This window comes from Terrapene carolina, unplaced genomic scaffold (assembly GCF_002925995.2).
Source record: "Terrapene carolina triunguis isolate 2854851 unplaced genomic scaffold, T_m_triunguis-2.0 Scaffold103, whole genome shotgun sequence".
Classification (NCBI taxonomy): domain Eukaryota; kingdom Metazoa; phylum Chordata; order Testudines; family Emydidae; genus Terrapene; species Terrapene triunguis.
In genome coordinates this window covers 2,981,162-2,995,422 of record NW_020664454.1, presented here as the reverse complement: position 1 = coordinate 2,995,422, position 14,261 = coordinate 2,981,162, and the positions used below count along the sequence as shown (strand labels likewise).

Here is a 14,261-nt window from a genome sequence, read left to right as displayed (position 1 = left end):
TGGACATTAAACATGATAATATGAACATCTTGTTGCATACATGATGTATTTGTCAAACATCCAGAACAAGGCGTTTGGGACAGATTTTACTCTCAGCCTATCATAAACCTAAAGCAACTTCAGTGAAATCAGCAGAGTTATTCTAAGGAATGGTAGCAGAGCCCAGACTTTAGGACCCAATTCCCTATGCGCACACTTTTCTTAGAAGAAGCAGAGCATTACCTGGAAACATTTTATTTTTTTCCCTTTACCTTGTTAAAAATCAAAACTAATAAAGGAAATGGAGGACACCACAACACTTGCAATCAGTATGTTGTTTCTACCAAGATAGAGTAGGGGGGCTTCTTCTAACAAGATTTTTCTGTTGTGCACTGGTGCCTTATATTAACATTTAATGTACATTACATACCTATTGCTTTTTCTAACACACATCAACTTGCATTTTTGTGGTCTAATACCTAAGCAGAGCCTTTTTCTGTTCAAGTGTGCACCAAACAACAGTATAAAGAGAAAGGAACACTTAAAGCCAAGGCCCCATATGGCCCATCGTACATCTAACCACAGATTATGGGCAAGGCATTTTTTTTAAATTTAAAGAAAAATCTGAACAATTCTGCACCTATTACTTTTGAATGATTTTATGAAAGTCCATTTTTTCCTCTGTACTTAATGGCTAATTCCAGTGCACATGTACATGAGGAAAGCTACTATCATTCTAGCAGTAGCTTACATGTAAAATACTGCAAATTTAAATCCAACAGCATTTAAGTTAAAGTTGTGAGGGTATCCGTTTACTGATTAGAAGAGGAAGTGTTTAGACTGCAGTATGCGAATTATACAAGGAGTGGTGCAATTTATCTAGAACAATACTTAACACTTTGCCAACTTTAATATTAATCCTTCCTCGGACCACTTGCCTCATTTTATAAATGAGGAAAATAAAACAAAGACACAGACATTCTTGTAATGTGTATATATAGGAATAAGAAATCTTCCTTTGTCAAAGGCCACATTGACAGGAGGTGATGTTAGAACATAGAGGTTCTTATCTCCTTAATGGGTCCTTAGTCAATTAACCCACACCGTTGCTGACAAAACATAATAAACCTACCATACATACAGGATTATTAGATTTTAAATAAGGCTGTCCAGCACTTAAAAAAACTAATCCTGACTAATCACACTGTTAATAATAGAATACTATTTGTTTAAATATTTTTGGATGTTTTCTACATTTTCAAATATATTGATTTCAATTACAACACAGAATACAAAGTGTACAGTGCTCACTTTATATTTATTTTTGATTACAAATATATGCACTGTAAAAAAATAGTATTTTTCAATTCACCTAATACAAATACTGTAGTGCAATCCCTTTATCATGAAAGTTGAACTTACAAATGTAGAATTATTCAAAAATAAAATAATGTAAAACTTTAGAGCCTACATGTCCACTCAGTCCTACTTCAGCCAATCACTCAAACAAACAAGTTTGGTTACAATTTGCAAGAGATAATGCTGCCCACTTCCTGTTTACAATGTCACCTGAAAGCGAGAACAGGCATTTGCATGGCACTGTTGTAGCCAGCGTTGCAAGATATTTACATGCCAGATGCACTAAAGATTCATGTGTCCCTTCATGCGTCAACCACCATTCCAGAGGACATGCGTCCATGCTGACAGGTTCTGCTCGATAACGATCCAAAGCAGAGCGGACCGACGCATATTCATTTTCATCATCTGAGTCAGATGCCACCAGCAGAAGGTTGATTTTATTTTTTGGTGGTTCGGGTTCTGTAATTTCCGCATCGGAGTGTTACTCTTTTAAGACTTCTGAAAGCACGTTCCACACCTCGTCCCTCTCAGATTTTGCACAGCACTTCAGATTCTTAAACCTTGAGTGGAGTGCTTTAACTATTTTTAGAAATCTCACATTGGTACTTTCTTTGCGTTTTGTCAAATCTGCTATGAAAGCGTTCTTAAAATGAACATGTGCTGGGTCATCATCCGAGACTGCCATAACATGAAATATATGGCAAAATGTGGGTAAAACAGAATAGGAGATATACAATTCTCCCTCAAGGAGTTCAGCCACAAATTTAATTAACACATTTTTTTTAAAATGAGCATCATCAGCATGGACGCATGTCCTCTGGAATGGTGGCCGAAGCATGACGGGGCATACAAATGTTTAGCAGATCTGGCAGGTAAATACCTTGCAACGCCAGCTACAAAAGTGCCATGCGAATGCCTATTCTCACTTTCAGGTGACATTGTAAATAAGAAGCAGGCAGCAGTATCACCTGTAAATGTAAACAAACTTGTTTGTCTTAGCGAGTGGTTGAACGAGTGGGACTAAGTGGACTTGCAGGCTCTAAAGTTTTACATTGTTTTGTTTCTGAGTTCAGTTATGTAAAAAAAAAAATCTACATTTGTAAATTACACTTTCACAATAAAGAGACTGCACTACAGCACCTGTATGAGGTGAATTGAAAAAATAATATTTTTTATCATTTTTACAGTGAATATTTGTAATAAATAATAATATAAAGTGAGCACTGTACACTTTGTATTCTGTGTTGAAACAAATCAATATTTGAAAGTGTAGAAAAACATCCAAAAATATTTAAATAAATGGTATTCTAGTATTGTTTAAGTGCAATTAATTTTTTTAATTGCAATTAATTTTTTTGAGTTAATCATGTGAGTTATCTGCGATTAATCGACAGCCCTAATTTTAAATAACCTCTGGAGTTTGTTATAAGTGGAGCTGGTAGCATCACCTATAGTCAAGGGTGCCTGCTGATATCCATTTATGTGTGCTGGCAGTTGCTTATAACAGAGTTGAGTGAATAATGGATTTTTCAGGGTGGTAGCTGAACTGAAAAAAAAGTTTCAATCTGAAGCTGCGTTTTCATTTTTTTTCCCTCAGCAACAACGGAAAATTTCATTCAGATTAACTTGAATTGACATTTTGGAAAGAAATGTCACTTCTACTCAACTTTTCAAAAGTTTCTCCATCCTCCACCTCTTTTTTTTTTAAATTCAGCCAAAAATAATTGCTGAATTCACAAATAAATTTGATTGCCTAGAAACTACAGTTTTCGGCACATTCACTATTTGCTGAACAAATCTGAGCTAGCTCTAGTTATAACTTTGCCAAACTGTTTAGACTCAAGTTTCTCATGCTGAGTATGTGGACCCCCTCCCCTTTAAGTTTAAACACTTTAATGCCTTGGAGCAGGTACATGAAATTTGGCAGGGTGGTCCTGCTGGTGCCAGAAATATGCTTTTTGCAGTCCCTGTGAAAGTCCCCAAATTTGGCCAAGCTGTAAGCCTTCAAAAATCTGAGTCCCTAACCTGAGTTACCTGGTTCCAGATTTACTTAAGTGCTGAATGCTCATAATTGCAACTGAAGTCAAGAACTGTTTTGAACATATGAACTGCTATAAAAATAAGTATTCAGGAAAAAAAATAGAGCTTAGGTGTTTTAAATTAGGAACCTGAAGATAGGACACACTTGACAATTCTGGCTCATCTCTGCATCTGTAAAATAGGGACAATATTACCACAATCTCACAGAGGCATACAAGGCATTCCGTATGATGTCTCTACTTCAGTCTGGAGTATAAATTTCCATCTTGAGACATAAGCATGCTAGCTTTCATCGAGCTGGTACACTACAAACAGAAATACAGCCACAATGGCATGAGTAGCTACCCCTCCAAGATGATAGACACACCTGCAGGTGTGTCTAACTCCTCGTGCCACAGCAGCTACATTTTTATTTTTAGCATGGGTATATCGCCTCAAACCAGAGGTTTCACCTCTATCTCAAAAGGTAGCTATACCCACTATGGTGAGAGAAACCCCCAGGATGAAATTATTAATTTTATATTAAATGTAGGGCTTGGATAGTATGCATTAAATAATGCAATGTGAGGGATAAAAATAGTGAAAGTAACCATTTGCTGAGTTCACAGAATGAGGCTGGGGTCCTGTGCAAAATTGTCACTAATTACACAATCACGTACTATCAATTCATACACACAAGGGGGCCCAATAAAGGTTGCCTGGGAAACCTTCAGTCTGGCATTAAATGCTTGATGTGCAACCTTAAAATGGTCTTTTAAAACAAGTATATTTTTTAAAAGTGTGATTTATAACTAATTCAGCAAAATTCTCTCCTCCATCCTGGTTTGTAATTTAGTCTTGTCAAATGAAGTGACCTGAAATATGTTTATCCCAATAGATTGACAGAAGTGAAACTGTACAAGCTCTTTGGAAAAAAGATCATTAACAAACATCTCTCACCTGTGAAAGAACTAAAATTCAAAACCACCCTCTGGAGCATTTTTATTCTGAGACATACACTGCAATGAGTGCAAGGTATGCAGAAATTAAGAAAAAAGAAAATCTCTGTACAAGGAATAAAATCAACAGTATTAGAAGTCTACTAGCATTCTGATGAGCATTTAGATGTCCATGAGTCATGTAACTGCACTGGCTCTTCCTTCTTTTTCAGTTTTTGCAATTTCCATTTTCTTCAGTGAAAAAATATCTAAAATAAAAATTACTGTACAGATGGGGAACAAAGGCGCTGAAATCTGAAAAATAGAGAAGTAGCACCTATCAATATGAAAATTCTCCACAGATAATAGATTAAAAAGTGTGTACATGCATTTGTGTCTAAAAAGAATTCTACCATAGCATTTCAGAATTCTATTAGTCACTTAGGATAAATTGCTTTTTGGAGGAACGTAAAATCTTCAGTTTATTCATTATCGATAATCTTGGTAAGTAAGGGCAATTAGATTGTGTCTGAGCTTTGCTAGGATTAACTGGCTACATTGAGAAGAAGTCTAAGAACAAGTGACTAATCAATAAGTACTAATAATGCTCTACTAATTTTCCTCACACCCACCCACCCACCTTTGGTCTTCAGCCTTCTGTGGACCAGCTCCCATGCCTTCTAACCCTATTCTATATCCAAGTGTTGTTTGGCATCGGCAGTATCCCTGGCCATCAAGAAGCAAGAATTCACACCATCCCATACATGGAATTCAGTCCATATGCCTCAGATACTAAGAGAAACATGTTCAGAGAGATCATCGATCTACCTATATACAGGAGCTGGTGCTTTGAAAACTATCATGTAGAAGTTAGAAGATAGGTTAGATATTCCCCTGAGGTTAGATATTCCCCTGATTTGAATATTAATGAAACAAAGGTACAATTTATAATCCCTTAATTTTTTTTTAAAGAATTTGGTTTGCACAATATGTATTTACTTTTAATAACCTCTATTAGCCCTTCAGCAAGTACATAGTTTTAAGTGGGGGAAAAACTCTTAGCAGAGATAAATATTTATTAAGTAGAATTTTGTTTTGGTAATATTTGTTTACTGAGGGTAAACTTCAAGAAAAGGTAAAGCATCTAAGGAAGAGTTATTTTAATAGCCATAATACAACACTTGATCTTAGGGAAATGATAGAATACTGAATGGTATACATGTACAGATCAGCACAACATTTCTAAGACCCACAGACTCTTTCCAACTTACTTGCAGTAACACAAGTTCAGCAAAAATGGACCCAGACATTTGTCTTCCTAATATTGGCAAGATTTTTGAAAAAAGTGACTAGAGCTGAAAATTTAGATTTAATTCTTACCTTATTTACTGAGTCTTTGTTGCTACTATTGTTCCATTTTGAGCAGCTGCAGTAGGTATAAGAACATTCAGGTCAGGAGCATCAAAAAAGTATGCCTACATTATTAGATGGGAGAGAGAGTGAGTTAGAAACAAGACACAACTTCACCTTGACATGTTCATTTTCACAAGTTATATTTTATGGAGGTACAGTTTTAGCATTTAGGCAAATTTTAGCTCTTTTCTAAAAGTCACATTGTTAATTCAAAGAGTTTCTGTGGAAGGAGCTTGATGTCAGTTTATTTGGTTGCTTGTTATTTTACTGTTGGAGAAGAAAACAAAAATACCCACCACACAGAGACCCCATTGAACTTCCACTGGAGACTGCTGGTGAAATCCTGGCCCCTCTGAAGTCGATAGCAGAACTCCTATTGACTTCATTGGAGCCAGGATTATGACCTCCATACGTTATAATTTGCATTGTAGTGAATTTATGTACTTCCGAAGGCTAAAGGGTTTCAATGGACCTTCTTGGGTTTGAACCTGTGGTGCAAAGAATCAAGCTATTTCAAACCTGAAGCTTGGATGATGCCTCCCCAGCTTTGTACAAAAGGGAAAAAAGGTAGAAGTAGTTTATGTTCTCTTAGTTACACTTAGCACTAGATTTTCCTGTTTTTCTACTGAGATAGCAAGTTTGTGTCTTAGCTTTGTAATTTCTAATTATGTGTAAGTAGTATGTACAAAACACTATATAGTGAACATTTGATTATTCTTTTAAAAATTATCTTTATACTTACCTGAATGAGATGTTAATTGCATATGATACAGATTAATGCTTTAAAAGGTTGCTGTCATAAATGCAAGGTATACTTAAGGCAGCTATCTGAGGAACAATTTATGCTAAAAATGTAACCATCATTGCTACTTTTAGTGTAGAAACACGAGGGGAGAGACCCACAAAAATCTTTGTGCTATGTTTGAATATTCATGCCTGCCACATGTATTGAGATTTTTTCAGAACAGCATCCTTAGGTTTATGCTTTGCAATTATCAAGAGATCTGCTTAAACAAAAAGCTCCACAAACCCCCTTGATTTTAATACAAAGCTATTATTGATTTAACTCAAATAATATATATCTTAGACGCTAAGAAAGAACATTATCATACCAAACAACCAATAGCAAGCAGGGCATGAAGAAGTACAACAGTCACCATAGTAGCCAGTGCAATCCTTCGGTTATCGTCTCTAACAGCAGGCCAAAATGTCATTACTAAAACTGACCCCGAAAGGCACAGAGCAAACATTACCAAGATCCATCGTACAGCTTTTTGTGGAATAATCCACAAAATCTGTTTAAAAAGAAAGAGAGAGAGAGAGAAGGCCTTATTAAATATCAATATACATTTATTTAAGTCACTGTTTATAGCATTACAGCTCCATAGATCACATCCATTCATCAGGAGTGTTAACAAGTACTATTCATGCTTCATTTGGCACCAAAACAAAGGTTTCTATCACCCCAAGCTAAGAGGTGACTGATACATTAGCTGTATCAGTACCAAGGCTTACTAGCTGGAACCAATGAAATAATTGTACTAAATAAGAACAACTAAAGCTTACAGTGAGAGCACTTTAAAAAGAGTTCCACTGGTTTGAAAGAATTTACCAGTCCCTGAGATATTCTCTAAAATGAAGAATTCTAGTGTAGGTGGTAAAATCTGTTGACATTTTTTAGGGTGCCAACTCTATGTCCTGTAGGCTGCAGCCACTGAAGGAAAACATCACAGATGAGAAGGTCTAATATTCCATCTAACAGGTCTAATATTCCATCTAATTTATGTGGCATAAATACACAATAGGCAGCCTGTTACATAAATTTAAGGAGTTAGAGTACTCACGTCTCACAGGATACACATATGAATGTCACGTACTTTCCAGCCAATCTTTTCATTGGGAGGTAAAAACATACACCAGCCAACACATCCATGTACATTTTCTAGTCAGACAACATTTAATAAAAACTCCTGAGATTTTCATAATACATTTGATGATGCTCTTTAGGCCATACTTACAGCTGTTGGAATATAAATAAAGAGTGAATAGCCATAGACACACACTATCTCAAGAAACGAGTAGGAGACTATATTCATAACTTTGCTATTTCTCCACATAAGGAATCCCCAGAGAGCCAGAGGAACCAGCCAAGCATAAGCATAGATAGCTGTTGCAGCTATGGACACTGTAAAGAGACATTAAAGAGATTTAGTAATACTAAACACCATCATTAATTTAATTTTTTGCTTCTAATTGAAGAGCTAACATTACAAAAAAAAAGAAGTGCTACTAGGAACAACTAAGATTACTTTAAGGAAAAATGGCAACTTTTGCATTTATGTCATTTTTAAAAAAAAAAAAAAAAAGCCTACCACTACTATAAATTAATACTTAAGCTTATAGGGGAAAGGTTATTTTTCTGTTTTCAGTGTTTTTACTTTGACTATATAAAAATGACATCAGTTTCAGTATTTTCTGTGGGGATTCAATTTGCCATTTGTGTGGAACAGTGGAAAGAAAAACCTACTTAAAAAAAAATACAAAAAGGATACTAAGGACCACTAAAACTGGGAGGAGAGCTCAGGAGGTATAACATCTGAAGCTATTTTTAACTCATTTATTTTAAATTGACAGTATTCCTTTAAATATGTCATGCATTTAAAAACAAGTGTTCTTTTATAGATATTGCATTCTCTTTCACAATATAAAGGACAGCCAAAGGGCAGGCAATTGCTTCCCCGCTCTCTAACTTCATTAGAGCAACACATAATGGTTAAGCTTCCTTTACTGATTTTGTATCCCAGCATGAAGTAGGAACTTCAAGCCCTTTGTTAAGTGGACTGAGTGATTATTACTGTATGATCTGCTGAAATTCTATTTAACTTCTTACATGAACACTATCAAGAGATGTCTATTCACCTACAACTTTAATTATTTTTGCATCTTTCTGGAAGTGGAAAGAGACAGTTATTAAAAAGTTATGACAAAGCAAAGCTATGACTTCTACATACAGATTTATTTGTTTAAAAGAAAAACCTAAGAGATAAGGAAACAAGAATGAGAACTACTTACACACCTTTTCTGAACTCAGGCACATACTGGTATGCAGGTTTACCCAGATGGATGAAGAAATTTGAAAGATTACCACTAATAGCAATGGCAAAGACTAATGTGGCACATATCCAAAAAGGACCTTAAATGGAAACAAATCAATTTAACAAGATAGTTCTCCTGTGCCCCACCCTTGTACTAATTTTAACAAAAGAATGAACTTCAACAATGTAGCTATTAAATAATATTAATGTTACAATTGGTACACACCATAAAGATCTGGATTGCTGCGGATATATAGTCTTACAAAGTTTTTTCCTGGTATTGGGAAAACCGAGCCTTTTATTCTGTCTAGGACCTAGGAAAAAAATGCAATCATGTTACTGAAAACAAGAAAATGCACTATGAAATAACTATAAAGTATCTATAAATATTAGTCTACAGTTAAAACTGTTAAACCGCTATAATTCCCTTTGTGTGAAGTAAGATATTGGATAATGTTTTCACCCCTCAGCCAAAAGGCCGAGAAGCGATTACTAATATTAAGAACAATTACAAACCTGGTATGTATCCACATCAAAGAAAGTCTGGTAGTATTCAAATGTCCAGAAGGGGGCACTTTTCTTCTGTCCTGCAAGTAACTTGAAGATAGGAAAGATAATTCAATAGAAATTATTACAATCATCCATTTTACTTAGTAAGTCATTTAAAGCCCAATAATATTACTTACACTACAGCTAGAATAATGGGAAGTAAGAGAATTATTTCTCTCTTTCTCTGGTGTTTGTTAACAGCAGAAGATATTTTCTATGGGGTTGCATATTCTAGATGTGCAAATAGTTTATGATTCCTACCTCCTTTTTGGTGAGGAGGTTTACAAGTAATATAACTTCCATTAATAATTAAATGTCTTGTTCAACTAGCCTTTCAAGTCTAAAAGCCTCAACCCCACCACCTATACTGTATTACCACTAAGTCTCTTGAAGTCAACTACATCTGAGCTTCTTCCAGTCTCCACCTTACAATAGGTGTAAGTGGGAATTAAAGTATGCACTTCCATCAGTACTGACAGGGCCAGCAAGGAAGTTCCCTGTTCCTTCCTGATAAAAGTGTTGACTGTTGTAAAGGGTATTTAGATACATCATGTTGATGGGGGCATTATAAATGTGTTATTATTACCTCAGTTTTATCTGAGTCATCAGTCCCCAGTAACTCATCATCCTCCTCTCTCCTAGAGTCTTGCAGAAGGCCATACTGATTCTTGGGGTTTTCACTAGGCTCATCAATACTTATTGTGGTGGCATCTGGGTTTCCTGCCAGCAAGTTAGCTGCATCATCAAATTCTGAAAATAAGCACATTACAAAAAAGGTGGTATTTTCAAGGTTTAATTAAAAAAAAAAGCTTCATTTTAAGACTGATATCTCATCAATCCTTAGGCCTTGTCTACACTAAAGTTTTGTTGATGCAAGTTACACAAACAATCCAAAACCACTATAACTATGTTGCTTGTGTATGTTCACACAATGCTCCTTCTGTCAGTGGAGCGCATCCCCAGTTGATGCTCTAGCACCGACAGAGAGAGCAGTACACTGTGGGTAGCTATCCCACTGTGCTATTCGCTACCTTCTGCAGCTAGGAGTTGTGGGAAGGCGGAGTGGATCGCAGTGCATCATGGGTATGGGCTCAACATCCCATGATGCAGTTTTTTCTGTCCCATCATTCCATGGGCTTCCGATTGCGTTTCACACCATTTTTCAACAGCCCCTGCAGCATAATTAGGGACTTCAACATCTCTGTTTGCTCCTCCTCCTTCACTTTTATCATCCGCTCCTTGCCCATTAAAATTTGCTCCTGGCTCTCCTTCCTGTCCTGGGTATTAGATAATTTTCATTTACTGTCTCTCTCCACGGCCTGTGTTCTTGTTTTTCGGTGTCTAAGGATTGGAGCACCTCTCAAAACATGTCCTCCTGGCTCCTCCTCACCCACACCGTCAGTGTGTAGGGGGTTCCCCTGAAGGCCACATCTACAGAAGCACAAGAAACAATAAACAGAAGCATGATTGTTAGTGTATTCACAGCATCGAATCATGACAGCATCAAATTATGATAGTAAAATACACCTTTTAAAATATGAAATAATCTCTCACTGTCCCTTGGCCAGAACATAGCTAAGGGAACACCCTAAACATGGTGAGTCAGCCGGGGGCAAGGGGGAAAGTGGGGACTAAAGATAGGGCAAAGGATCTAGGTGTTTTTTTAAGGGGCTCCCTGCAAACGACTAGGGACAAAATTGTAAATTCTGCCACCATTTTCTACATGGGGGGGGGTGGTCACTGAAACCGATATCTCACTCCTGACCGTAAGCAAGAATGCAAGGGTACATCTCCTGCAGGCGTGCAGCTTCAGACCTGGTCCCTATGTTGGTTGCCTGTTTGCCACTTTGGTCCCTAAACAAGTGATTGCCGATTAGTGTGAAAAAGTTTCCTACAACGGGGGAAGGAATAAAGCAGCTCTGCCAAGGAACCTTCAGCAGAGGATTGGCGAGTACCTCCAGGAAAGTTTCCTAGAGATCTCTCTGGAGGATTCTTGTGAAATCTTGATGTGCATTAACATACTGATCTGCCCTACTGCGTAGCTGCAAAGGGGAATGTGAAGCACACGTAGACACAGCTAGTTGTGTATATTTCTATCCCTTAACTCATTTCTAGCATACAACAAAGCAAAGGACAGCTATACCTCATATAGCCAAGCAGCATCAACTCAAAAAGATCACTTACCAGAGCTCTCCTCTCCTGCATCATGTGTGCCAGAGATGGAGTGCTGGGACTGGCTCAAACCCTCCTGGGTCAAGAAGAGGTCCTGGCTTGCCACAGTACAGGACAACTCTGTTGCCTGTCCCATCTCATCCTCCAGCTCAACCTCCTTGTCCACCACTTCATTCTCAGGGTTGAATCCATTGTCTGCTGTCTCCAGGCCCCCCAAAGTATCCATGGGGCTCTTAGAGGTGGAATCGCCGCCGAGGATGGCATCCAGCCCCCTATAGAAGCAAGTCTTCAGTGCAGCATCTGAGCAACGGTTTGATTCCCTTGCCTTTTGGTACGTCTGCCTGAGCTCCTTTATCTTTGCATGGCACTGATGTGTGTCCCGTTCATAGTCCTTATCCAACATGCCACAAAGTTCCTATGGCTGGAGTGGAGCTGGGACTGCACAGCCTCCTCTCCCCACAGTGCCAGCAGATCCAACAACCCAAGTATGCTCCAAGCGGGAAAGCGTTTGCTGCATGGCGCCACCATGGTCAGCTGCGATTATACGATGTGAGCTCTCCATGCCAAGCAAACAGGAAGTGGAATTTCAAAAATTCCCAGGCCTTTAAAGGGGGAGAGGCAGATACCTGTGTACCTGGGTACAGGGCAGCGGAGTTTGAACTGCTGACCAGAACGGTCAGGATGGGCATTGTGGGACACCTCCCGGAGGCCATTTACAATGACATAACCAAGTGCAGTGGCTATACTGACACTTTTATTGTTAAAACGTCTCTCGCTCAGGGGTGTGAAAAAACATACCCTCCCCCCGAACGACAAAAGTTTTAATGATGAAAAGCACTGGTGTGGACAGCGCTTCGTCGGTGGGAGCCATGCTCCTGGCGACGAAGCTACCACCCCTTGTTGGAGATGGTTTTATTTTGCCGCTGGGAGAGCTCTCTCCCAGCGATAAAGAGCGGCTACACAGCGCACCTTACAACTGCGCGGCTGCAGTGGCACAGCCGCACCATTGTAAGATGCACAGTGGAGACATAGCCTTTGTCAATACACCTTTGTTGCAAAAAGCTCTCCACTTCTCGCTGGGGCGGTTTTATTTTGTTGACAAAGCAGGAGAGTTTTGTGGGTGGAAGGAGCACTGTAGAGTATAAACCTCCACTGTTTTGTCGATGAAAACTGACTTTTGTCGACAAAACTCTGTAGTGTAGACAAGGCCTTAGGGTCCATGTTACTAGCGTGGGCACACCCAGGGTGAATTGTTTCCTAAAGCCTCAACTAGCTCAGATTAAGCTGGGTGCTCGTTCAGTTAATGGAGTGCTGTGCCTTCTCTCCAACTAGTCTGCCTTCTGTGTGCGCTAAAGATATATCACAGACTTAGGTCCCCATCCTTCAGTCAGAGTCACTGGACAGACCTTTATATCCACAAGCAGTCAAGTGGGGCCCTACACTGGTGCAGGCAGCTGCCCGTGCAGAACAGATTTATGATTAGACAGCCTTAGCCCTCAAAGATATCTAATTTAGAAATAACTATCTTTAAAAATAAGTTTGACACTATATCCATTTCAAGGTCTGATCCTATGTACAGGTGAGAATGTTCTCATCTCTGCACCCAGTGGGCCAGTTCTGCTCAGCTTAAGCTCCGAATTTACACGAGTGTAACCAGTGTTTTCAGTCAAGATAGAAATAACATTTAATCACCTAAGTGCTTTGAGATGCTCATCTAAAAAGATGCTATGCAAGAGTGAAACAGTTAAAGACATTATTTGTGTAAACTTGCGTTACTTAAACTCACATTCACAGGGAACCAAAGCAAAGGCTGCAACCACTTAAAAAGAATCAATTACTGTCACTTATTCATTTTCCTTAACATGAAAGTTTTGGCCCAATTAACAAGTGTAATTTGACAATTTACCTTGAAACTTTAAATCATCCACCGTCGCCATTCATTCGCTAGGCTCTAGAACGAGTATTCAGAACTTTAAAATATCTGAATAGCAGATCAAAAGTTAAACATCTAAAATGAAAAATAAGTGACTGAAAATATTTTTAAAATGCAGTTTTTCTCTCAATACATTGACGAAACAGGTATTTGTAGTTTCCCCCTCTCTTCAGCATGAATAGTATAGTTAAGATATTAAGATTTCCTGCAAAAACATAGAAGTTTAGATATTATGATCTCATTATACTCAAGCATATAAGGAGATGTAAAACTACAGTTCTGATGTTTGTGGTAATTAAAATCCGATACCACAGAGTAAGGGCTTATCCCTAACATCCTGTCCAAACACCACTTTGGCTAGCTACATTTTCCTTTCTTTTCCTCCTACCGTAGTTAATATTAACGTGATAGTCTTCATTTCTTGTCCTGACCTATTGTACAATGTTCCTGTCCTGTGCACAGTTAGATAGTTAGTTTCACCCCAGAAAAGGTGTATTTCCACGGTGGGCACATATACTTCAGCTACCTCATCAGAGTGTTACAGAGTGCAATTCATTTCTGAAGACATATGAAGATCCTTAACTAAGAAATATAGCAATGATTGAACAGGTTAAGGGGGACATTCATGGGGCAGTTTCCATCCTTTCCAAAAGTCCCTGCAGCTTGCCCTAAGCCACAGGCAGCAGCCAGCGCTGCAGGGACAGACAGGCAGCTCCCACGGGAGGGTCGGGACTTGTCCTCTTCCCTCACGGGCTAGTCACACACGGGTGACGTATTGTCCGTTCAGTTGATGTCAGGTGGGGG

The 14,261-nt window shown here is 38.4% G+C and overlaps 1 protein-coding gene across 1 annotated transcript; it reads right to left on the bottom strand.

Annotated features, from left to right (window-relative positions):
* Positions 1-5,674: 5,674 nt before the first annotated feature.
* Positions 5,675-13,461, bottom strand: LOC113406539 (protein YIPF1-like). Its single transcript, XM_026651813.1, has 8 exons — positions 13,431-13,461; positions 9,939-10,102; positions 9,320-9,400; positions 9,030-9,117; positions 8,785-8,901; positions 7,727-7,893; positions 6,821-7,003; positions 5,675-5,770 (listed from the first exon to the last, which is right to left on the bottom strand). The coding sequence occupies exons 1-8, from the start codon at positions 13,459-13,461 to the stop codon at positions 5,681-5,683; spliced, it is 921 nt and encodes a 306-aa protein (XP_026507598.1). The 3' UTR covers positions 5,675-5,680.
* Between the last annotated feature and the right edge of the window lie 800 nt (positions 13,462-14,261).